Genomic DNA, 27,075 nt, shown 5'->3' on the forward strand with positions numbered 1-27,075 from the left:
TCCAAGTCAGTGATGTGTTGAGGTGAGGATTAGAAATTCAGAGCTTTGTGCTCTGAGTCCACGACTTGCTTCTTCAGCCTGATCTCACGCTTCTCCTGATGCAGTACCATTATCTCTCTCTGTCATGAGGTGCCTCCTTCCCACCCCTGAACTCTCTGCAAGGCAGAGGTAGCTGAGAAGGGTAGCTGAGAAGGGCAGGAGTGCCGGGCTGCTGTCAGTGAGCTGCCCTGCTGGAGGGAAGCCTTTCTAGCAGACATCCATGTGGTGTGGGCTCCTCCTGTGTCCCATCCGTAGGCATGGCTGTTCCATGAGTCCAAGTGCACCAAGGTGAGGGGCTTAGGTTGGGTAGCTCCTCCTAGTGATTTGCAGGCCTGCCTGAAGTTTGCCTGGATGGCAGGAATGTGACTGGTCTTGTTGCTGGTGAAAGTTTTCAGGTTGGTGAAGTCCCACAGAGACCTCTGAAGTGTCTGAACTGTTTGGCATATTCAAAAATGATCTGGGTAAAATGGGGGGAAATTTAGTTAGTGTTGAAGATACTAAGCTATGCAAGCTGTTTAAAAAAAAAAAACAAAGGCCACATGAGGAGTTGCCAGATTCTTATAAAATGGCAAATGAAATTTATTTGGACTTTCACATAGTTTTGGTTTTTTTGATGTTTCCGTATTTCTTTTGAATGTATCTATCTCACTGATTTATCTCTTTCCCTTTTTCTTTCCCATATTGTTTTTCTTATTTCCACTTTGTCTTCAGGAATTTGTGATTCTGGTCAGATTCTAACTAGCACCAAATAAAAAATTTATGCTGTTTCCAAGCCAAGAGTCTGGGTGTTTTAGACTTTCGTTCCTGAGGGGTATGTGTATGTCAGGGAATAAAAACAATAGTGTATAAAGGCCTGGTTATATTTACTGTAAAGCATTATGTGAAATGGCCCACTTGGCTCTAACTAGAACACTGAGTACATTTGTCATTACTCTCATAAATTTCCACGGATTTTTCTATTTGTAGACCACTTGATATGATAATTTGTTCCTCCATCATGTCTGGTTTTTAATTTTACCAGGAAACACTTTCTCTTTCTACAGAATGTCCTTGTATTACATTGTTCTGTAGCTTATGGCCTTTTATGGTTCACTTCATATATGTATTTTTTTATTTTAAAGTTCTACTGTAAATGCATGATGTCAAAATGTCATGAATGTTTTCTCTTTTCTTTTAGAGTAACATGCACAAGACTTGTCTTTGTACTGTAATATGTTATTGACTTAAACTTTCAGTGTGTGGGAATTGGATTTGTACTTGCAGAGATGATGCTCAAGAGAACAGGGTTAGATGACTATCTCCATCATAACTGGGAGGTTAACGTTACCACTGGACTGTATTTTGTCAGAGATGAAGTTGACAATATTATCATCTTTGTGTGGACTAACATACTCAGTTTCTGGCAGATAACTTGAAGGATTTTTCAAAAAGGTCCATTTGTTTTCTTGTCATTCCAGTACATAATTGTCTAGTTAAATAAAAATTCTGAAAAATAGGTAAGGTATTCACTGACTGTGCTTTGCATTGTGGAAGCTTACGGTCACTGGTGTGCATAAATGCTAAGCTAGTTGAAGAAAACTGACATTGCAAGTTCTCAAGAGTGCTGATAAATTTTGTCTTAAGGGCTAGTCTTCCTTATTAATTTTGAGGAAGTATGCAAAATCTTTTGCACACTAACAAATTAGTAAGTTGTCTTTATGATATTTGGTTTGCTTGTTTTTCTTTTAGGTAAGTCATAACTAACATGCAGACATTAAGGGGCATTGATATTTTTGTGGTAGGCTTCATCTAGAACACTCTCTCCTTGAAGTTTAGGAAAGCTGAGTGTCATAAACAGAGGCGAAACAAGCATGTAGAATTAAGGCGTGTAATGCTGTATAAGGCTGTAGGAGAGGTTGTCATGATAGAATATGGGTATTGCATCTGAGATGGTGGCTCTAGAGCATGGTGTTCTTGGTTCTGGTTTGTCATGGTGAGGCATGAAGCAGGCAGAATGACGCTTCAGTCCACTTAGTGCCTAGATGGCAATGCATTTGGAGGAAAAACTCACATTGGCATTAATTTATTCCTTTCTGATTTTTCCTGGCCAGAAAGGCATGTTTCTTAAATAATACTTAGAGTGAAAATTACCTTCTTCCACTCAGAATTATAGTCAAATCTAAAGCAGAGTTGTGGGCAGTGATATTCCAATTTGCAATTATAGTGGAATGAACTCTTTTAGCAAGAAAAATAAAACCGGCAATCCTTGTAGCGTATTGGAGATCCATGGGATATTTCGTGATTATGTGTCAGTTTTGGCTCATAAAGTTCCCTCAAAAATCCATTCCTAAATATTTGAAAACTTCCAAATATTCTGGTAATTTTTTTCTGGGAACTGTCATCCCAGAGGAAAAATCATAAGGTTGCAAGCCCTACATACAAATGTCATGGTTGTGATAACATGTGTCTTGGGGTTAAAAGAAACATTTCTTACAATACCTGTCATTTTTCACTAACATGGAACTCGCTGCTTTCTGGCACCACTGCAGGTAAGAGCTGAAGAGAAGCCCTGAAGAACTTTTAGGAGGTAAAGGAGAGAGTGTTTCTGAATAGCTGTAGCAAAAGGGAGCCAACAGAAGAACTTGGGATTCAGGAACGTAATGGTGTTAAAGGCTGTAGTGCAGGTTGTCATATTAGAAATTCTTGTTGAGTTCTCCAGAATTTTTATACAAGTTTCTTCTCATTTGTACTGGAGACCAAGTACTCTGTTCCCAGAAACTAGAATGCCAAAACATCCCCTTTTGTACCCAGAATCTAGGTTGCTATTTGGAGCCTATAGAATTTTCAGCTGCAGTTTCCACGAGCAAGAGAAGCCTGAAGGCAAACATAAAAGACTCATCGCTCAGGGTGCATGCAAGGAGGGAAAAGATGAAGAACCCTTATAGTGCATGTTCAAAAAAATATATGAACAGTATTCCAAAAAACAAACTTAATGTTTCTCTGTCTTATGAAATGGTTTGATTTTTCTAATTTTTGGCGGAGTTGCATTTTTTTTATTTTTGTAGGGAAATAAGTAATTTTTTATAATTGAAGAAAGTGTATTGCTGTAGCTTTTCACAAAAAAAGGAAGTAAAACTGTACTACAGCCTGCACGGTCTTATGAAAATCAGGACATAGTCAAACATCCCTTTTCTTGTTTTCAAGAGAAACCACTGACTTTAATATGACAGAAGAACATCCAGCCAATATTATGAATATTCTGTGAAAGAGAAAAGAAAGATCTTTTCATGTCAAATGTGTCATTTTTTTAGTATAATGAAAGATATTATTTAGTACTAAAGTTAGCACTGAGGTACATGTATACATATAACGACAATATATTGTTCATATGTGCAGATAAATCTTTTAGCTGCAGTGCAGATTGGAAGGTATAGTCAAATATTTCTAAGGGAGTTAATCTAACAGGTTTCAAATTGAAATTAGATGAGATGTCCAAAACTTGACTGAATTAAGTAGAGGTCAGAAATATAAATAGCACATCAGTAGTCTGTTCCACAGCAGGGCATAATGATGAAATGATGACCTAAGGTTACGCTGCAATCAGTCCAATTCAACAGATCACAGAATTTTGCAAGTCTCACTTTAAAAATGTATTCTAACTCTTTTGGTTTTTTTGTCTTTTGTTGGGTTTTTTTCCTTGTTTGAGCTCTGATTTTTAGCTTATTGCTTCTTTACAGTTTTGGTCTGTAATTGAATTTGGTGTATTGCCACTGTAATACAGATATCTGGGTCTGCACTGTATTGCTTGGCCTGAGACCCAGTTTGTAGAGTACTGAGATATTTTAGACTCATTTAATGTCACCAAACTAGAACACTTCACCTGGTGGTCATAGCAGCCCGGTTGATCTGCTGTCTCTATGTGATCTTACTTACCTGGCAGAAAGACCTCTACAGAAAGAAATCACTGTCATGGCAAGCAAGAGGTGTGCGTCAAGCATCCCGTAAGAGAGCTGTGCACTCTCCCACAGGCTTTGTGTCTGGTTTTGGCATTTGGAAGTGCTCTTTGCCACCTCAGGACTTCACGTCCATGGTAGGGGCTGTCTGGTGCGAACCGTGCAGCCTGCTCTAAGCTTAAGTCAGCGTGCTATCTTGCTCTATTTCTGTATAGGACAGCGTGTAAGGAGTGTTTTATAGCTGTGCTTTGTGTTCTGAAGTAGCTCTTCATTTTCCACTGAGTGGCATCAAGTAAGCCGTATGGCCTACTTACATTCTCTCTTGCAGACAGTGCAATGTTATCTTGTCCCAAGCATGCTGCTTTTCCACGTCTCCGCGTAAGCTAGCCTTTCTCTGTCCCTTTCTCTGTCCCCTTTTGCAGTCCTCAGAGGTAATTCCTTTCAAGCTGCAGGGCTGAACCTCTGTATTTCTTTGGAGTGGGACAAATGACATTTCTGCATTAAGCCTGTTGGCCAGGTTTGTCACAACGGGGACGATGGACAGCTACTCATTATTCTGCAATTAAAACTGTCTTTGGATTTAATCACATTTCTATACCCAGAATAATTTGTACTGCTGATAAAAAATAATAAAGGCATTTCCATGGTTTGAAGGGCCAACTTTTGAATAACCCAGAAATTTGTGCTGGTATGGAATTAAGATACTCAACACCAATAGCACTTTCTATTCTCTACTTCTACTTTTGAAGCAAAAATGCAAAGAAAACCAGACAACTTTAGAGAAATAATTGCATGTTTCTATTTTGAGTCAGTTAGCTGCAGAAAGAATGGGGAAAAGAGTGGCAACAATAAAGAAAATTATTTACTTAAAATGTACTTGGTTTATGTAAATAAATTAAAAATACATATATTTGAAAGCCTGATCCCTTAGCTGAGAACCAGAATCTGTCCTAATGCACCCCTGAAATCTTCCTTCACTAAAACACAGAGCTTTTCACCTCTGTAAGGAGTATGTGTTTGGACCATAAAACAACCTATGCCTTCCAAAGTGTCGAAAATCATTTAGAAAAAATAATTGAGAAGTTGTTTGGCAGATGTAAGAATGGTGGCAGCAGCAGTACAATAGCCTGTGATGAAGACAGATGGAAAAACTCTTGATTTCTCATAGGTTTCAAGGGACTGTGGTTCAAGTCTTTACCACAAAACATCTTGGTAATAAACTGTGGCTGCTCTTGGTAAAAGATTATGGCAGTGAGACTTCTAGTTAAAGAGTAAGCGCACTCCAGTTGGGAGATATATTTCTTCTTTATTGTGGCTGTAACGTATTTCAAGTAGAGGTCAAACAAAGTTGGAAAAAAGTTTTGTCCCTTGGCCCATGAAATCGGTTTTGCCAAGCAAACAACAAAACTCAGCTTCTGCCTTCTCAGCATTTTGCTTCCTAAAGGGCTATAAAAAATAATCTGCTTTGCAAAAGAAAGATGATGGCATTATTAAGTAAAAATTATGCTATGAAAAACCCATGCAAATGTATCATGTTGATATGCCTCTTACAATGTTACCGGTAAAATCATTAGATGAATTATCTCATGTACTTCAGTACAAATACATTTACCTATACATACTCATACCCAAATACATTCATTCCCATTTATGTGAATTGTACCTCAGTAGTTAATGAATTCCATTTACTTTAAATTCAGTACAGTTGACTTTTGATCATGTTTTCCTGCCGGTGAAATCCTATTTAATGACATTCCGGGGTAACTGCATTATAGCTCTCCGTGATGTTTAAGCATCACAGGAGACAGTAGTTATCGCAGGACAAACATCCTTAGGTATGTGTCTCTCTCTCCCTAGTATTCCACTAAATGGAGACCTCAGCTGAGGAGTCCTTGAAATTCAGAAACTCAACAGCTAATAAAGATTTTAGCTGTTAAGTCTTTTCCTAGAGGGCTGTTGACTGTCCCCTTCTAACTTTAGGAAAGCTGAACTCCTTTGGGCATGGCTAGATGGAGCCATCTCCTGGCCAGACAGTAAAGAAAACTCTTGATTGAATATGAATGTGTCCTAACTCCTGCCCTGGTAATTAACCTTGCTGTAAAGAAAGTAGGTATAAGCTGTGAAGGAAATGCTCCCTGCAGACTTGCAGAGTTAGGTTCCAGTTTCAGTTTATAAACTTAACACACCAAAAATAAGAAACCGTCTGAACGGATGCTTTATATGATACTTTCTTGTGTATTGTATGAACAGCTGGAGAAGGTGGTGGACCACCGAGGGTGGTTCATCACTAGCTCCTGATAGAGCAAAGGCAAGGTGGTAATCAACCATTTTTTGAATGACAGCAAATTTTGGGTGAATCATCGCTAAAATCCTGGTTTACTGGATTGACGTGAGCTGAATGATGTTAACAAATTACTTCATTTCTGATATTTTGCTTGTCTTGGGCTGTGACAAACTCAACCCTTTGGTGGTTGGCTGTCTTCTGTTCCAGATGGAGCCCTGTCTTCTACCTCACTTGTGACTGTGCAGGTGTCAAAGTATATCCATTTTTGCAATGTGGATTCATCTCTTCGATAGTTGAATATACCACTACAGCTCAATGGATTTTATTCATGAAAAGGCTTATTGACATGAGAACAACAAAATTGCTGTCTATGAGGGCTTCCATACAAAGATAACCATCAGTGAAATTCTTTGGTATTTGCATGTAATCTTTGTGATGATTAGATAATAACAGCTAGGAAAAAACATTACTCTTCATGAGAGTTAATCTTGTTATTATAACAAGGTGCCTGATATTTTGGGGCCAATTTTGCTTTGACTGTTTCAGTACAGGATGCAGATACATAGAGCAACATATTATGTACCCGTACAGACTACTTTAATGTGCCTGAAAAGATTTTACTGTAGAGTCTCTTCAGTTGTGGGCAGACACGCACATCAAACTCCTACTTGCAGCAACCCAAACTAGGAGCCTGATTTTATTTGTTGTAACACCGCTGAATTGCAAGTTTAAGGCTTCTGTTTTCTTGTACTGCAAGATGTGAAGTGTGAGTTACTTTGTGTTGTCAAGAGCTCTGGATGAACATAACTTCTTTTGTGTGGAAATAAGGCATCTGTTCTCTATAGCTGTATTGTACCTGAAAGCTCCATTACAGACATCTCGAAATGTATCCTTTTTTACTTTAACACTGGAAGGAAGGAAGTGACTGGTGCTTACAGCAGTGGAATTCAAAAAAGCTGCCTTCAGCTGACATCTGTTTTATCCAACTTTATTTGAGTATGATCAGTTCAGCTCAAGACCCTGCACCCAGGTTTCCTCCTCTGCAAAACGGAGATGATAATGTTTGCCTACCCAACAGGGACATTTGTTAATGCACGTGCTATTCTTTACTAGGGCTAAAGGATTCATGTAAGTATTGAGACGTGTTTCAAAGTCATGCAAAATCAGATTTCTCGGGATATGATATTACGTATTCCAGAGCAATACTTAAAATTTGGTACAGCATTGTTATTTGGAGCAGGTGGGAAGCCCTTTCTTCAAGCTGTCCTCAATGACCTCTACCTTAAATAATGATATATCAGAAGTTGAATCAGTTTGTCTGTGTTCATTTTTAATTATTATGAATGATTAGCAATCATTGTCTAAAATTTGCATACTCCAAACTGTGTTTTCAAGAGTGGATGAACTTAGATCATTGTTTATTCAAATTGAACAGAATGTTTTGCTATGAGGCTTTGCATGGGTAAGAAAACAGAAGAAGTTGTAAGAAATATAACTGGTTTTTTTTAGGAAAAGAATTAATTTAAAAACAGTTTTGCACCTATAACTACTAAGTCTGCTTTAATTTTAACTATATTGTTTTTCAGGAGGATCAGATATTGAGTACCTAGATTTTTATAAGCCAGTGGTATGGTTCTGGATCCTTGTTGGGCTTGCTTACTTTGCAGCTGTCCTCAGCATGATTGGAGACTGGCTAAGAGTCATATCAAAAAAGACAAAGGAAGAGGTAAGAACATTTTGAAAGGAGAAGAAATACTACTTTTTAAAAACTTTGATTAGAAGTCAGGTGAGCTTATAGCTGCTTTTGCTCTTAGGGCATAGGGCAAAGCTGTTTATGTGTGAAGTATATGCTGCAGCTCAAACCGCAGCAAACTTTGTAGCCGTCTAGTCAAACATACAGTGATTTTTACATGGCTGCATATAAAATTAGATTAAATGTATTATTAAATTAAGTGTGTATGCACAATTGCACCTGACTTACAGGAAAAAATTCTCTTAAAGGATTATTCTAGACAGTAGTCTGTAGTCCTTAATTTTTGAGGCAAAAACCATTCTGCTTTCATTGTTTCTATATGGGATGCAGGTATGTAAAGAAAAATCCTAAATCACTAAATAGTTATATTCAAGATACTTTTGATCATTTTGTAGTGGTAAGAGAATAAATGTTTCATATCATGCAAAGTATTGGAATGAATTATTTAAATATGCCTGGGTGTATTTTACCATAATATCTTCAGTGGCATGCCTAGTTATTTGCGGTCAGGTGCGTTGCTTTCAGTTCAAATATATTTTCACTTGTAAATGTGTATTTATCATTGCAATGATGCTACAATATTTTACTTTAAATTTTGTCATTTAAGGAAATGTCCTGGTTTTGAAAATGTTGGAGGATAAATAAAATTTCCTTTGATTGCAGCTAGCACAGTTCAGGTGTTACTAGAAGTCTGAGAAGTAATTTTGTTTTAAGCAACGTATTATTTCCCTCTAATTTAACTTTAGTTCCTCTGCACGCATCAGTTAATTTGTGTGACTCAAATATAAAAACTCTAATTTCTTTTTGGTGGAATGAAAATGTTGGTTACTGTGCAGTGGCCTTCTACTTATGTTGCTTTAAATTGTCTTCCTAGCTGTAGGGCACCGCATCAATGCCTGGATGTAACCCTGGCAATCCTTGGTTCCCAGAGACCTTGCTATAAAGGGTAGCTCACCCCTGCACACCTTCACTCATTACAGACCCTCAGGGGCCCTGCCGCTCTGACCAGAGGGCAGCAGTGCTGGTGGCGGCAGGCAGGAGGATGTGAGCTTGGGTGCTTGTATCCTTGTGAGCTGGGTGCTTGGGCAGGATTAAGCCCGCTTTGTGAGGCGTGTGGGGTGGGCAGCCCTTTTTCATCGCCCTGGCTATGCTCATAGCCCTTCATAGTTAGAGACAGCATTGTGGCACGTCTGTTGTGAGTACGCTTTTACCAGGCTTTTCATAAACACTTAGCTCTGAAGCAGAGGACAATTATTTGATCGCTGTCATTTAAAGAGTATCATCTTTTGCCCCTGTGCAGTAAATTTGAAAGGATATTTATAACTTTCCTTACACAAAGAGCTTTACTAGTGTCCTTCAGAGATACGGAGCAGCAGGTATCACACAAGTGTTCCCATTCGCAAGTTCAAGGGTTTGCAGGATCACCATTTGGTTTTCTGGAGAAGCACCGAGGACGTCTTTAATACCCAACCTGCATGATTTACACTGGATGCAGGGAAACCAGCAGATCACTTCCAATGCCATTAACCTACGTGGTTTTTCTTCATTATTTTGAACTTCAGAATTAGGTCGGTCTAGCCCATTTTTCCCTCTGGGCTAGGAAGAAGAGCTGGGGAAGCACATGTGGTGTTTCCCCTGTGCACTCTCCTAGCGCCTAACTGTTCTCAACTTGGGGCATTTCCTAAACTGCATTTAGTTTCCCTGGATTACTTGTTTCTGGATTCTTGAAAAACTGTTGATATGACTGAGGCACTACGCAAAAATACCTTGTCAGGCTCGGTTTTGCTGCGTTTCCTCAGACACTGGTGACACGGTTTAGTTCTTCACATGACTTCCTAGAATTAGTCTGGTCTTTAATCTTACTTTTCTCATACTCTTCTCTCTTATCCAGACAGTAAGATCTCTGGATAAGATGCTGTCTTGACTATATAATTGTACATAGCACACTGAGGGTTTAATCTTGTTTAGAGTGTCTCATTATCCATATTATTACAATGATGATAATATATTAAGAATGTTTGCATTTTATAATATCTTGTTTTTATTTTATACTGAAGCTATTTCAATATAGACTAACTTTGGAAAAGATTCAAAGAAACATGACTTGAACAAACTCATGGATACCTTTAACACATTGAATACATTCCTATTTTTATCGAGTAAAACTCCATTTGCCAGGTTGTGCAGCACAGTGCTATGCCAAACTTTCTTTTCTCAGGCACCAGGAATGTATGCCCCATTTCATCTTTCCATTCTTTCTGACCTTTGTAGCCTAAACAAGCATATTCATTTTGTCTTCAGAAAGGAAAACCTCATTCTTCAGATATATCCAAATTTTCTTGGCTGATGCAGGTATTCAGCATTTTGCTGCATACAAGTGTCTCGTGTGTTAGGTTAGATTAAAGGCAGACATAACATAAGTGGTACCATTTGTTCAATTAATCATATCTCTGATGTTCAGAAATCTCCCCTCCACTTCTTAACCCATTGCTCAGGCATGTCTGAGAATTCATAACAGAAAGAAAATCTTTTAGCAGTTTAAAAATGCTGCAGTTTTAAAAATGACAGAGACCAGTTTGAGAACTGAATTATGGCATAGCACAAGTTGTGTGCTAGTTAGAAAATACGAAAAATTATTTCTGTATTCTATCCTAATGATATTGTAGGAAGAAAGTTATGTATATATATTGCATTTTATTATAAGATTGGCTGTGTTTGAACAGAAGCGTTGTACAAATATTCACTTTACAGGTAGCATTTTATGATAAAAACTGCTGCTCTTAGCTCATCCTAGGAAATCCTATCCTTAGCTCATCCTATCATACTATCTGCCTAGGAAAATGTGAGTGAAGAAGCTGAGGGAGTTTAGTGGAAATGTAGTCATCAAGTCTCCTCTATGCCAGCAGAAGCCAGAGGAGACTCTGAATTTCTTGTATTGTCTGTTTTTTCAGTTAAACTTAAATTTACAATCGTCTGTTCCAGCTTCTATGGATGCAGATTATAATGGAGGAACCTATCTGGAGTTCAAATAGGAGAAATGAGTGCAATGGAAAATCCTAGTTCTAAGTATGTTTTTTAACTGTCTTTTAAGGAAACATTCTGTCAGTCCTTGGGGATATAGCTCATTATACCTAAAGGTAGCCTTTGAAATTAGAAACAATGTTATATACTGAAATCTACTGGGAGACAGAGGCTATGATAAAATCTATAGGACCATAATTAATGCACTCTGAAAACTGAAACAGTTTCATGTATTTCCTAGGAAACACAAGACACTGAAAATCTTCCTTCACGAAACTTACTTACTCACTATGGGTATTAACACCTACAAGTAAACAAGATTTTGTGCGGGATTTGTATCACACCTTTCATGAAAAAAATAGTAGTAGCCTAACATGTTTTAGATACAGGAGGGAGCAGATCACTCAGTAGTGATCGGTTGTGTTGGTTTCAGCAGTCTAAGACTGAGGGCTGATGGCAATCAAGTCTAGCGAATTGTACAAGAGTTCAGGATGAAGACAGAGGGGTTGCGAGTGTTGAAAAGCCCCTTTCTACTTCCCCGCAACAACCAAAACTATATATCAGCTGAGTTATTTGATATCTCTTTTGATAGGCAGCTGTAATAATCTCCTTCTTGCCTTTTCCTTCAGTCTAAAATAAAAACCAGTTTATCAGAGCATCTTTAGGGTGTATGTTGTGAAAGGAAACCTCCATATTCCAGGAAGTGGGCATGTTGATAATGAATATCACCTCATATCTGTAGTCCTGTTCACATTTTTCTTAATGCAGTTGCATTGTTCTTAAAAGCAGTTTACCTAAGACTTTGCGGTAATAACGCATTTCACTGTTTCAACGAAATAAAACATCTATTTTTTTTCAGGATATTACCAGGAAAGTTTGCCATATGCAAGTGGAACTGAGACGACAAAATCTGATCAGATATGCACTGATCCACAATAATGCTGTATTTTGATATTAAAATCCAGATAACCAGAATGTCTGTCAGTTGCTCGGGTGGCTTTTGTCTCCTGAAATACTCCTGAGAGTTTTGAATGCATCAGATGGGGAGGGAAGTGAAAGACAAGTAGAGACAGAAGTGGGAGTTTTAGAAGGATAGATCTGCTGCTGGAAGCAGTTCATACAGTAAGATAGATGAAGTGTCAGAAAGTCACTGGAACATGCTGTGTGCTGTAGTCTTAAGTAGGCGATCTGTCTCTGAAGTTCAGCTTCAGCTGTACGAGCTTGCCTTAAACTCCCTCCTCTTCATTATTCTTTATACTCTGATTACTCAGAGCACTTTTAAAGTCTTCTGAGTTTAGTCTCTTTGAAAGGTAAAATTTCAGCAGGATTTTCTTCCTTGTATTTTTCTTTTCAGTATGCAGCAGCTTCTGAATTTCAGCATTTCCAGCAAGAATGCCTACCCAACCAAGAATCTTAGGCATTTGGGCTATAAATTTCAAATTCCCATTTTTAAAATTAAGTGCTTGTGTCCCTTGGCCTCACGATAGTCTCTTTGTTAAGCTCTAGTCCAGACTTCATTCAAGTCAATGAAGATAGGATTCATCTCCAGTGTAGATATCAACATCTGACCTAGTCATCTACTTTCCCTTTATAGTGAGTGGAAGGAAATGAGTGTTTCTAGCCTGATCCATTTGAATTTTTTAAGGCATCTACCATATGAGATGAATTGCATCCTGGAAGAGCCTGTTCTCTTCACTGTATACCAAGAGTCCAGGTGACTGACTCACGTTAGACATTGGCTCAGTTTGGACAAGTGATTTTTCATGCTGGGTGTCTTTTGATTTGAACAATATGGATCCAGCTTTAAAGACCAAGCCTAAAATTTCATGAGAAATGGCACATTCACTTCTTGTGGAAATTCAAGAGGCAATTGTTATCTTTGATACTTATAAACAAATTTGACTCATCTGAATCATCATTCAGTTTAATCTTCTTGGCACCGGTGGCAGAGCTGTCACTCACGTCTGTCAAAACAGAATTAGGCTTGTCATGATGATGCCATGGAGATTATCGCACTCCCTATAATGTTTGTTGTCTTTTCATTTTACTAGCTTTAGGCTAAAGGTGCTCACCCAGCATAAGGTGCTCACCCCATCTCTCATATCCCCCAAGGAGAGACCCTAATTGTAGCTTGTATGCATGAAAAGATGAAAAAATGAGTGGACTCAAATGAGAAGCAGTTTTGCAAGGTTTTAGTGAGTTGAACCTGCATACCAGGCAAATAGATAGGCCTCAGAGGCTGTTCAGTGAGGGTGTGCGACCAAGGAGGAGGAAGGAGAAGTTCTTTCAGTGGTGGTGAGCTCTTAACCTGGCTCTTGCTGTTTTACGAAACAAAATCTGATCACTTAGAAATGAAGGTGATAATAACTCTTCAGCCTGGTGATCAGAGGCTTTTTACAAAGGTGTGAGTCAATTGCTGATCCATTGTGCGTCGTTTTAAGTGAGATGGATCAGCTTCTGTTGAAGAAAACAACTGTCTGGGCTTTTCCTTTTCTTACAAAAAATTAAAAAAACCAATTGCAGTAGTTTTAAGAACATTTAAGACATGTTCAATGGGTAGGTCAGACTGACTTGATGGAAGTCTGTTCCTAGAAAGCACTGAATCAGAAATATTTGTGGGAGACAGTCATGGTGTGAAAGCCGTTGCATGTGAAGTCCTTTTGCGAGGCAATGATTAATAGGGGTGACACAATTCTAGGATGCTCAAGCAGGGGATCATTGCGTTTCTGTAGGAAAGTGGTGTTACTGCTGCAGATGTTATTAAAAGGTGTGTTACCACAAAACAGTCCCTAGATCTGTGGTCTAAACTTCGGAAAGAATGCAGAGAATTATGAAAATGGCAAAAGAGCCGTCTGAAGAGAAGTCTGCCTAGCATTAAAAGTTTTTTCCAGTCCATCCAAGATGTACAGAAAAGTGTATTTGAGGAAGAATAGCCATATTCAAAAAGGTGATTGTTTCTAATAACTTCTGAGGTGGGGAAAAATATAAAATCTTTCTACAGTAAATATGGCCATAGGTCTCTGGTCAAATTTGACTAGCAACAGGACAAAAAACCCCACCCCAAAATGAAAGATGGGAGTACAGTCCCTCCATAATGTGTCTGAGCCTCGGAGATGTATAAAGAGTGGTATTGGTGTAAGGAGAAGGTAGAAATGGCTGACCTGGTTTTGAACGCAATTTGGTATCTTCACTTCTCAAGAGATTATAAGTCATCCTGGTGACATGCCCGGTCCTGCCCTAGCAACAGTCTGTAATACTGAATTTCTGTATCGATCACTCTTTTACAAGTGCGCTGTAGTACTATGTGCAATAATGAATATGGAAGAACATGTTGTTCTGAGAGTCCCAGGAAAACTAATCTGCTAATGGTTTTTGACACTTTGAGATGCCTTTCCTCATAGCTTTGTGTACTTCGGGCATGCGATGCCTGCTTAACTTCAGATTCAACACACGCACGCAAAAGTAACATCTACACTGTTATCATTTTGGTGTGGTTTATATTTATATCGTGCCTCTTAGCCGGGCATATTAAAGCCCTTTAGAGACGGCTGTTTTGTTACTGCGCATTAAGTACCAGGTCCCGAAGTGACGCTGGCGTGGCGCTGATGAGAAGAGACGTGCTGCCCGAACACGCTTCCAGGCGCAGCGCGGCGTGCTGTGCCTGCCGAGGGCAGGGGGGGCTGTCGGCGTGTCATGGTTTAGCCCCAGCCGGCAACCAAGCACCACGCAGCCGCTTGCTCACTCCCCCTCGGTGGGATGGGGGAGAGAATCGGAAGAGCAAAAGTAAGAAAACTCGAGGGTTGAGACAAAAACAGTTTAATAGATAAAGCAAAAGCCGCGCACGCAAGCAAAGCAAAGCAAGGAATTCATTCACTACTTCCCACGGGCAGGCAGGTGTTCAGCCATCTCCAGGAAAGCAGGGCTCCATCACGCGTAACGGTTACTTGGGAAGACAAACGCCATCACTCCAAATGTCTCCCCTTCCTTCTTCTTCCCCAGCTTTATATACTGAGCATGACGTCATATGGTATGGAATAGCCCTTTGGTCAGTTTGGATCAACTATCCTGGATGTGTCCCCTCCCAGCTTCTTCTGCACCTGGCAGAGCACGGGAAGCTGAAAAGTCCTTGACTAGTACAGCAGCAACTAAAACATCTCTGTATTATCAACACTGTCTTCAGCACAAATCCAAAACATAGCCCCATACCAGCCACTACGAAGAAAATTAACTCTTATCTCAACTGAAACCAGGACACGGCGCCTCGCCTGCCAGCCCCTACCCCGGGCCCTGCTCCCCGCAGTGCTCCCCTTGCCTCACCGTGCCCACCGCACAGTGCAGGGGAGATGGAAACGTCTCCGGTGCAGGCTGCATGCGACCGAGTAGCGATGGTGAGAGCTGTTGAATTTGCAAAAATGAAACTGGAGCAAGTGACCTATACTTCCTAATAAGAGAAACTGATTAAAGAGAGCTCAGTTACAGCAGTGGCATTTCTTGGAGTTAATTACCCGTGAAGATTCCCTGAATGTACGTTATCATGGTTTACATTAGGAAATCTTGATTTTGGAGACAAGATGTAATTGATCCTTTAGGTCACTGTGACAAATATATCTGATTTAACTCTATGGACAGAGTGATATTTAACCTGGAATCTGTTCGGCCCACATCTTCATGATTTACATTCCTGAAAACTTTACTTTTTTAAGGTAATCTCAGTGCTTGGATATTGTTAGGAAAAGATGTCAAACCATGTTAGTGATACTGAGCGTGTATGCATTTGCTAGCTGTCTTGTGGATGAGTCCCCAGACAAAGCCAGTTCAGCAGAATACCCTTGCATCTTCAAGAAGTTGTGTTGACAGTGAGGAAACTGCTTTGCAGTCATGGATAAAAAGGACTGAAGAAACTATGGAATATCTTCCTTTACAAGGGATGAGTGCAGTTGTAATACTAGTGTTGAACAAAGTGGAGCTTTAATATTTCACACAAATATCACTCCAGATATTGACATTAGAAAGTTAAGAAATAAACAGTTTTTACTGGGCCTTGACCGTACAGTTACAATAGCCATTCCTTACTCAGTACCAAGTCAAAATCAAAAGTCCTTTTTTTACGTTTTCTTTAGCATATCTTTATAAGCTAAAAAAGTCCAATGAGTTTATGAAACAGTCGTTGTCTCTTTCCTGTGGGAGAAAGTTGAGACAGTCTTTCAGCTGCCTGTGGCTTGGGTTTCATTATGCTTCTAGTGTAATTCTTAAAACGCTTGCTATTTCTGGCCGCAGCAAAGTTGTTGGCCGTATAGTGCAGACAGACTACATGCTGTTCTCCTGAATTACCTTAGGCTCAGCTGGTAGAGCTTTATGTAAACCTAAATAGTTTCTTGTGGTTAATACAGGTGGATGTCATTCACTCTCATCAGGTTGAAAGAGGATCTGGATGGCTCTCTGAGGTAGATGAAACAACTAAACAGAACAGCTGATTTTGATAGGAAAATGTCAGCATCTTTTTTTATCTTTAGAAGTTATTAATAAAGCAGAACATTAGGGACCGAGATAATCAGGCCAATAACTTTTATACAGTATTGAGACACACACATATGCGGCTCTATGCAAAAAGGGGTCTGATGGGCAATATTCAATAATAGTTCTGAGGCGGTACCTAAAATAGGAGTGTTGTTATTTCTGGAAAAAAAAAAAGAGGTAAAACAAAATAAATGTGGTGACTGTTAGTATATCTGGTTCTGGTTTTGTAGACATGATTTTTTTTATTTTGTACACTACCTGTTTTTGTTTTGTTGAATCAGACCATGATAGATCAAAAGGGCCATTTCTGCGTCTGCCATCTGTCACATCTCCACAAAACATATTCCCACAGCTGCCACCATAGATGTTCCTCCACAAAAAATAATCAAAATTCATGGGCTCTCTGCATTCCCGTTGGAGAATGTGGTTTATTTCATCCAAGGCATCAGATGTGCTCATGGAAGTTATGTGGGTGAAACCAAACAATCCTTGCTCACCACAATGAACTCACAAACATTACTTATGACAGGACTGAATAATCCCATATCCAGTGGGAGAGCATTGTTCCCAAAACACTTCTGACCACCATGGCTACAAAAATACAACTGTCTATGTAATTTAAATGGTACTCCAGAAGATGGCAATTTCACAGAAAAGAATCTTTTCCCCTCTAATACTTGCCTGAAAAACAGAGGGACATGTATACCAGTCAGGGGAACCAAAAAAGAGATCACTTACTGCTTCATTTGTGCCATTCACTTTGAAATTAAAGTCTGGTAGCTTAAAGACCTGGAGCAGAAGAGTTCCCTGCTACAGAGCTGAGGTCCTGACAGAATGAAGGCATAGAAGATAGTGGTTAAACACCTGGGAAAGCTCGGCACAGGTATCTCATTAGTGCCTGTGGTATTTCTATGTTGCATTTTGTTACTCTTTTCCTTTACCTTTAAAGACAAGTAGAGCACAGTCTTCTCTACATACCTGTCCACAGATTACAGCACAATGGGGTTTGGGTACTTACTAATAATGCTATAATTGCAGAAACACTAAAAGCCAGGTAATTGGGCCGGGAATTTATTTAGTTGGCCTATAAATGAGATTCCCTTAATGTACAGGAAATGCACAGGCTTCAATAAAAATGCCTGTGAAACTTGCCTTTTTCTCTTCTGCACTCCAGTCTTCTCTAGCCTATAGACAACTGATGTGCTGAACATAAATTTGTGGCCAGCAGTAGCCCAGGTGGGAAGAGGTGGTGTACGCTTGCCCAGAACTGCAGGAAAGTGAGATGGCAGGCAGACAAACCCTCCTACCCACGCAGGGAATCAACCCGCCCTGCAGCTGCATTGTTAAACCTATCAACCCTCTCCGTACCTACATTTTTTTTAATTTTGATTTTTAAATGGGACTTTGAGAACAATTTCTGCGAACGCTGGATGAGTTTCTTGAAAGCGAAGACAAAATGTTATGTACTCTACTCTGCTGCCTGGATAACGTGACATGTACATGCTCTTTCTAGTTTTGTCTCTGAGTAGCATGTCATGGAGAGGTTAATTGGATGTGTTATTTTTAAGTAACAGAAAAAGTACATTGGAGAGGAAAAATGAAGCTGCGAAACTTTGGAGAATGCATTAGGGATAAATGTTAGAAATAATATACTGGGGACCATCTAGAGCGTTAAGAATATCTGTAAGGAAGGCCACTTTTTTTCCCCCCTAAAATGCAGTCAGATGGATATCTCCAGGTCATCTACTTGCTCTTTAATTCATTTTTTTGGCTTGCACTAACATGGCCATCGTAAAATGTATGAGCCCTATATGCCAAAAGAAACAATATAAAGTACAGCTATGAATGAAAAAGCTACATACATTATTTAGAAATATATATTTTCATTTTCTTGCACAGCATATATAATGTTATTTTTTTCTTATTTGGTACTTAGTGGTTTAGCACCTCCCAAGTATATCATAACTTTCATGTCATATATTTGAGTTCCATCCAAGCAGGATATCTTTCTTCCCACTCTGTAAGTAGAAGTAGATTAACTTGTTATACTGTAATGCTGGGATTTCTCAAGAATCTCCCTGAAAGAGAGGAGCAAAACTAAGGCAAAGTTAAGTTAGACAAGTGTGTATTCATTTTGGTCTATTTAAGGATGTCCTTAATTAGGCTTGTGTTTGGTGGGTTTTTTTTGTTTGTTTTTTTTTTTCCTTCTGTTAGACCACAAATGTAGCTTAATTCAAAGTACAGATTACTCATGTAAAGGTTATGGCTACATGGCTTGTGCTGTCCAGACCACACTTAATAGGACGCGTGGTCTTCCTGCGTGGTGGGCAGTTTTGTTTGTATAATTATTTGGATATCTGTTGTGAGCAGAGTGTCCAGAAAGATCCCCAAACTCCTGACAAGTATAAGGAATTAGAGTAAATGTACTGAAGAATGAAGCAGGTGCTTCAGTATCTTCAGATGGTTTTTTTTCTTTTAACAGTAGCATCCCCTTGGACATACTTACATTCTGGGTTATGCTGTTGGCCCCTATCCAAGCGTGGAGCTCAGCTAGACAGTGACAAAGCTAAAACATGGTGGTGATGAAAATGAATAGAGAGTTTTGGTCTCGCCAGTGATATTGGCTGAGAGCTAGTTTTAGGTCATTATTAATTTAGGTGGGTTTTGACAGGAATAGGTGAAGGAATGGTTGCTTAATGTCCATGTTTTTTCCTAGTTCTGTCAAATTCAGTGTGTCTGTCTTTAAATGATATTGGTGATAATGTATGTGCACAGCCTGGGAACTGTTTGGTCATTCAGGAAGTTCATGCAGTACTTTTTTCATGTATAGTTAAAAACAAACAGACAAACCCCCCAAAAATCAAAAGTGGCTTTAACAGGAGGGAGTAGACCCACTTCAAAATTGTTCAGAGGCTTTTCCTCATTATATCCTAATAGAGTAAATGTGACATTTCTGCCACAGGTAGACAGAGACACCTTAACATAGACATCTAGAGATGCTACTAGAGATGACCCATGGTATCTGAGACATCCCCATGAGGCTGTCAGATAGGATGCAGGATGTATGGGATATCCAGGCTCATCTGCAGTGGTAGCTGGAGGCCAGGCAGCCTGTGCTGGGCAAGGAATTGGCTGTTTATTTGATAGAAAAGTATCTATTTTTTTGTGGTGAAGTGTGCTGTGTGGAATACTTAGTTGTGTTACCATTACCATATTTCTTGAGAATTTGTCATTGAGACCTGTCTTCCCTGGACTCGTAAGGCTGTAGGGTATTACTTCATAAATACCTTATAAAGTTACTAGCTGTTGATGTTCAAAGTACAATGTTAATAGGTTAGAGTTGATACTCCGTGTGAAATACATCTAACACCTTGCAGTCTGATTGGGATTTGGATGTGGAAGAAGTCAATCCTGGAGCTGGGCCAGGGACTGTGTCCCCATTACTGCTGGCATCTCTGTTCCCCGAAGGTTAGGAGTGAGCAGCATCGCCACTCACACAATCATGGCTGAGTTAGGTGCTATCACTGTGACATGTTTTTCCTATTACTTTTGAAATATTTTGTGTCATTCAGCCTTACGTAAAGTACTTAGTTGTCAATAATTCCTGTGACTAAGAGGCCTCGTCCTCATGTCACATTGCCCCCAGCTATGACAGCTGCAGGGTCTACGGAGCTGTGTGCTGCAATGAGGCAAGAGAATCGGAGAAAAGTAAACAATTGTTACAGTAGGTAGGTATGTGAAGATTTGTTTTGAGCAGCATAGGCAACTGGCATTTCAATCACTTTGCATAAGACGTTTTGTGGCTGTCAGCCCCCAGATGAAGAGGAGCTGTAATGCAGGATGATAAAATGTCATACCCTAAGGACAGAAAGAACCTGAACGTATACAGAAATGTCCCTATGGATAAAGGAGGGATCAAATTATAAGAGCAAGTTGCTTATGTATACTGGCAGTTAAAAACTGCACATTTCTTTTCCTATAACCTTTTGCGCTTGAGTCCATAAGTGCTATGGAGTTAAGAGTTTTATTCTGAAGAGAGAACATTTTTGAGTGCATTTCAGTTCACACAAAAGCTAGGGGCTGAAAGCAGTAATTTGGGGCACGCATAGTTCACACAGCACTGAACTTCTAGTTTCTCATGCTGTGCCAATTACGTCTGTTTTACTACTAATGCATTTCAATTCTGCTTAGCAATAGTACTGCATCTTTCAATTTTTTTCTATGATTTTAATAGAAAACTGAAATTTTGCCAAGCAGCGTCATAGCTCTGGTCTATGGGTAGACAGGATTGAGTCCACCACATTCATGTTCCACATCACCTTAACTGGAACATGAGCCCACCTCCAAAGGCATATTTAATGGTGTTCTTCAGCTGGCTGCATAAACTTGCTTCCCAAAAGAAATCGAATTAGAATTTAGTAATCGGATATCCTAACAACTACAATTTTAAAATTCTCCTGAATAACTTACATGCACAAGAGTTAAAATATAGCAGCTTACCCTGTACAAGACGGGTCCATCGCCAGCATGTGGTGAGGTGGGCTGGCAAGGGAATTCTGAGCCTATCCTAGGGGTTACACGGACTTGCTTTCATCAGAAGCATGGCCAGCTGTTTTTTATTTGCTGGGAAAACATGAGGGAAGTGGGAACTGAAACTACTACTAAAAGGAAGGTTAAAAAGCACATGGGAAGACAGTTCAAGATGCTCGTAGCTTCCAGTAGGTTGCCAAGGCAGAATTTTAAAGCTGCCAGTCTGATAACATCCCTTGAATGTGACCATATACAAGGCCAGAGATGTGTGCCTGAGCAAAATAACTGATGTGGCGAATGCTTACGCAGCCGGTGAGGGGTACAAATGCGTAGGGTAAAATAGGAACCCGTATACTGGCCCTTTGCTTCCCTGGACAGAAGCGTGCTCCAGAATCTGAGCAGGCCGCCTTTAATAACACTTCGGAGAAGGACAAAGCTGCCCCAGGGCGTGCACTGGTACTGCTTCTCATAGTTTTATTACTTGTTTACTACAAATAAATATCGTAGCAGCTGAAGTGTTTCAGCATTACAGATTTCATTATTTTCAGATCTGAAGTGCAGTGTGTCTGATCCTAATTGCACAATTTAAATACTAATAATCATTCAGCTGGGCGAGTCCTCTGTGGATTTAAGATAATAATCCTTGTTTTAGAAAATATACATAATGGGTCCACGTTAGTCATCCGTGTAATTCACTGAAGCTGAGACAAATGTAATAAAATGACCCCTGGGTAAAGAGATCTTTCTGTTTTGTTTCTGGAGGGGGAAAGTTTTCCTGAAACCCTGTCACTCCTGGGTGAGCTGATTATTTTTTACCTTCATTATATTCCTGTTTTCCACTGCACTGCAAAGCATGAATAAGCCTGTGGCCACTTTTCTCTGGTGGTTTACCCCCCGTATTTCTCTGCCTTAATTTTTTCTTTTTATTTCGATGCTCACCAAGTCCGAGCTTGCTTGCCAATGATTGAAATTCTGGACTGAGCAGTACCAATTAGACTAATTTATTTAAGCGGGTTAATTCTTCTGAAATGCTCTGCTTTGGAGTTAGATTTATCAGCAGTCTGTCTTCCCTGTGCTATACCTTCCAACTATTACACTGCCTACAAAGCAGAGATTTAAAGAGAAACAATCTATTTCCTTTGCAGTTGTAATGAGATAATATCCTCAAAAGGTGCCTTCTTTAATTACCTATATAACTTATTTAATGTTGTAACAGTGGTTTGGTTGAAATACAAGAGCAAAAATATAAATGGCCTATAAATGACAAGGCCATAGTTCACCTCAGACTATTATCTGGGTGAGGTGCTCAGTCTACCTCATGCCATATCTGAGGAAAAATAAGGATAACCTGGGACTCTGCCAGCAGCTGCCTTCCTCCCCCCTCCTCAGAGCCTGGGCTCATGGGATGCTCCAGCTTTCCTAGTACTGAAACGCCGAAATGGTGGAAAGAAGTCTTGAGGAGTAAAAATTATGGTAGTTTTTAGTGAAAGTGGATCAGCCTTTGCCAAGGTTGTCGATATAAGGACATAAGAGTGAGAGCGCAGGAACTGAGCGGGCAGCAGGGAATCTACGTACGTTCCGAAACGGTCGCGACGGTACAAACTAGCGCGTTGTCAGCCAGCCTGACCGGAGACCTGGGCACAGCGTGGGAAATACCCCCTCCAGCTGCATGGGGACTGTACAGCCGCCGCGGGCAGCGACTGGCAGGCTGCGTTTCCTCTGGGCGTGATCGGTCACGGCTCCCGGGGTCCCACTCTGCAATTGTCTTGTCGCTGCTTTTTAGTGTGTCACTTCAGCAGAGTCCGGGTGGTAAGCAGGCACGTCGCTGACGTGACTGGAACTGCTGCTGTGTTGGTGCTACGTTTGAGCAAGCATAAAAAAGAGAGAATACAAGCAGCTGACGTTTTCCTTTAAAAAAGCTTTTCTGTCTAAATTTAGAAAATTCTTCGCCAAGTCTCCCAGGGATCTTTCCAGAGACAGTAAATAACCCTGCACCCTAGTAACAACACGCAACACAGCCTGGATTGCTGGGATTTCAGCAGCCCCTGACCAGCTGGGTACTGTGCAGCTGTCAGGGCTCTGCAGCTTCCCCGTATTGTTGACTGCCTAGAATTAAAGAAAATTTAGCAGAGAAGATTTTTACTGTGTTTTTAGAATCGTTGTTAACTCTTACCTAGGGCAACATTTCTTCTTGTTTAGTTGCTATCAATAAGAGAGTGAGTCTGCAGCGTGAGAAATCTGTGCCAGACGCAGCAGCTCTGCCAGCCCAAAGCCGCGTTGCTCTCTCACTAGGCTCTTGAGCCTAAACAGTGTCTGAAGCCCTCGGCCCCATAATGCTTCCTTTTTCCTTATTTTTGCTGCAGGTAGGGGAGTTCAGAGCCCACGCTGCGGAGTGGACGGCCAACGTCACCGCAGAGTTCAAAGAAACTCGAAGGCGCCTGAGCGTGGAGATCTACGACAAGTTCCAGCGGGCTACCTCTATCAAAAGGAAGCTCTCCGCAGAACTTGCCGTCAACCACAATCAAGACCTGACCCCCTGCAAGAGAACCCTGTCAGTCAACCATCTCACCAGTGAGAAGGACATCTTGCCAGCTCTAACAAAGACGGACAGCATTTACATGAATGGTTTGACACCGCACTGTGCAGCAGAAGAGATAGCCGTTATTGAAAACATTAAGTAGCCGTGACTTTGGATCCCAGTCCTTCAGAAGCTCTTGGCTTAGACTAGCCATATACCTTTTTTTTCCTCCACCCTGTCGATGATCAATGCTAATAGCATTTTATATGTGTGCATGAGTTCCACGGAAACTACAGTCCAGAGTTACCATTGCATCTCTTCAAAGACACAAAGATGAATGGCACTTCTGTTATCGAAAGATGCTGGAACAAGCAATGTCTTCTGCCTTTATCTGCCCAGACTGTTTTTCACTTCTCCTAATGTGCCATATGGCCTCAAGAATGAATCACACTTGTTTATGGTAACAATGTAGCTTTGAGGGATCAGTCCTTAAAATTTCAGGGTCTACCTTACTGAGCCTAGGAATGGACCATTTCTGGACTACAACACATTTGTAAATGGCAAGAAATTCTTATGCAGCCTTTTACCTAAGAAATTTTTGTCAGTGCCTTATCTTTTGAAGAACCAGAACCTCTACAGTTCCTGTATGGTTTTTTGTTTGTTTGTTTTTTTGCATGAGAAGTGTATTTCATTTGAGCTTTCATTCTTCTTGAAACGATGGTGTTTTAAAGGTGTCTGTCGTGAAGATACCAACCAGCATGAATGAATGCCAAAACTCAACAATCATCAAATGATGTTCTTAGCTCTAAATTTAAAGGCACTGCAGTTTCAAAAGTTGCAAACATGTCCCCCAGAAGCATTTTGTTTTACTCAGGTCCAGCTGATACTTGTTCACACTGACTTGTAGAATTTGCAGACCCTCTTCAGGTCTTATTTTTCAAGCAGTGTTCAGCAGTTGTTTTTTTTTCTCTGCGTCAGATGTACCAAAAAACCTGCAGCTTATCTATCACTAAATTATTTGGTAGATGACAAGAGCAAATACAAATTACTATTTTGAGGAGAGGCAGGAGAGGCTTTTGATTGCTGTATTCTAATAACCGCGTGCAGAAAACAATGCAGAAAAATGCAGCGATTTTTAATAAGCGTAAACCTTCTGCCAGATATTTGCTCTAAGAGAAGGCTTCTTAACTTCCTCTTTAAGTCAAGTCACACCAGACGCCATATGATATTTTACCCAGGAATCCTGCTGGAGTGCTTTCCTGAATGTCACGCCGTACAGTGGCTGCCTGCGCCGGAGCTGTGACGAACGTGGGAATGCAATTGAAACTGGTATCACTGTGACTTTCTACATTTCAAAGAGAGATGGCTCTGAATATAAGTGCAGGCATGAAGAAGAGCTGATAAATAGCACAATCTGAATACCGATGATTGTTCAGACAGGATAGGCTGACGAGAAGCAGATCTAAACCAGACTATGGGTTTTCTTTATTGGTTTTAAGAAAACATGTTAACTTTAATTTTGTACCTTCTGTTTTGCTTATAGGTGTACATGAGATTCAGAAGAAATGCAGGATGGAATGGATAATTTTGCATTTTTTTCTTATGTTAGTCTATTGGAACCTGGCTGTACATAAAATGAATAGAACAGGCCTTAAAGAATAATTTAGGCTCTGTGTAAATTAAACAAGAATGGGACTTTGCTGATTGGGCATGATTCAAGTGGCAAATCTAACAGCATCTCTGACCATTAGATAACATGCAAGATATGAATGTTAATGTTTTTTGGATGCTTAGCTTGTTTTCTAATAAATATAAGTTAATATGTAAATTCAGTCAATTCCGTGTAAATATCAGTCAATTAACATTTACAGAGAGTACGCTTTTAAAACTAAGGAAGTTCCATGACACAGCACCGAGCAATGCTCTTATAACAAAGACCCTTGTCTCCCCAGCACAGTGTTCTGAATGTCCACATGGCGAGGGTTCGTCTTGCCATGTATAAACTGTGAACTGTAATGAAAAATAAAGTTTTTAATTAAAATAAGCTTTTCTGAATCTCCTGCTTGCTACAACTGGAATGCTAAGAAATAATTTGTGAAACTGATTTTTGTGCTTTCAATGGTTACAGAGTATAGCAGTTTGCCACCTGCTTTAATTTAAGCTGGCTTAGCAATAAAGGCTTGACTCACCCGGCACGGAAATTATTTTTTTGCTTGATATTAAAAATAATGCTCTTTGGTTGCTGTACCTTAAGTTGTGTTTCTTGCTATTTTATTTCAAAACCTTGGCAGGCCAGAGTTTCTTCTGTCGTGTGCCCCAGAGCTGATGGGAATTGCTCCGTCTTTGCACCGAGGGAGGTGCGGGGAGCTCTGACCCGCTGCCCTGCCGGGTCTCCCATGCTGCTGGTAACCTCCTGCAGAAGCGTGTGAACAAGCAGCTCTAAGGGCAGCAGCCTTTGCCCGCCAGAGTGGTCATTTCTGCAGTGAATACTCTACAATGGACTCTTTAATTAGGGCTTGGCCAAGGGAATGATAGCCCGCAACTGCGTGGTGGTAAGTGAAGAGGACTGTTTTCTTCCATCGTTCCAGTCTGATTTGCGTGGGATGCGCCTCAGTGCCTTTTGGATCTGATTGTCGGAAAGGGACTGGTAATGTTTAAGGTTTATTGTCTTTGACACTCAGAGATGTGATATCTTAGTTTAAACCCTTGGATCATTCAAACCAGTTTGTTTCCATTTACCAGCCTCTGGAAGTGAATGTCTATGTGGTTCCTTTCATTTTAAAGAAACTTATGGTCATCTCAGGATCTGCTGAAAAGAGTATGTTCTTTCGAGATCCTGTGACAATGTTTGAGATATTAGTATGGATATTTGTTAAATCCATTCAGCATTTCTTTACCTTGATTTTGTATATGGTCTCTGGGAAAAGAAAACCTGTTAATTTATCTATAGAAGATACTGTTTCTTTTTTCACTTTTGTAACAGATCTAAATTATCCTACCTTATCAAAATAAATTAGACTAGATTTGCCTGTTTGGAACAAAGCATTAACAAATAAAATCCTTTATTTGTAAGTTTAATAACTGAAGAGGAAAAGATGCAACAGTCCAGATGGTGTAAGTAGGTAGAGTTATCATGATCCAAATGTGTCTAGTACCATTAATGTTATTGGAAAATCTTTTTCTCCCTCTCCACATACTGTGATAGATCACAAATGCTGTGGATGGCTAAGTGAATTTATAAAATTTGGTGAACTCTATAAAGGTTTTTCTTTTTATTCCTATAAGAGCAGGCTTTTGTATTAAAAACCTGTGTCCGTCTTGTCTCTGGAAATCTTGCATAGCTCGCTTTTCCCTTCCAAATGTGGAGTTACAAAAGCATGAATTAGGACTTAATGAAATTCGATTTGTAACCTCCTTCCTCACATGCACACAGAGACATTTCCAGACTATTAGGATACTTGCTACTTAAGCAAGTTTGTGA

The 27,075-nt window shown here is 40.0% G+C and overlaps 1 protein-coding gene across 1 annotated transcript in view; it reads left to right on the top strand.

The window, feature by feature from the left end:
• The window catches only part of KCNK2 (potassium two pore domain channel subfamily K member 2), a 110,572-nt gene extending 84,976 nt beyond the window's left edge, over positions 1–25,596 (top strand). Inside the window, exons 7-8 of the mRNA XM_075497422.1 lie at positions 7,842–7,981; positions 23,440–25,596. Of these exons, the coding sequence (XP_075353537.1) occupies positions 7,842–7,981; positions 23,440–23,757 (458 nt within the window). The 3' untranslated portion in view covers positions 23,758–25,596. The remainder of the gene's footprint in view (positions 1–7,841; positions 7,982–23,439) is intronic.
• Positions 25,597–27,075: the final 1,479 nt, after the last annotated feature.

This window comes from Mycteria americana, chromosome 3 (genome assembly GCF_035582795.1).
Source record: "Mycteria americana isolate JAX WOST 10 ecotype Jacksonville Zoo and Gardens chromosome 3, USCA_MyAme_1.0, whole genome shotgun sequence".
NCBI lineage: Eukaryota > Metazoa > Chordata > Aves > Ciconiiformes > Ciconiidae > Mycteria > Mycteria americana.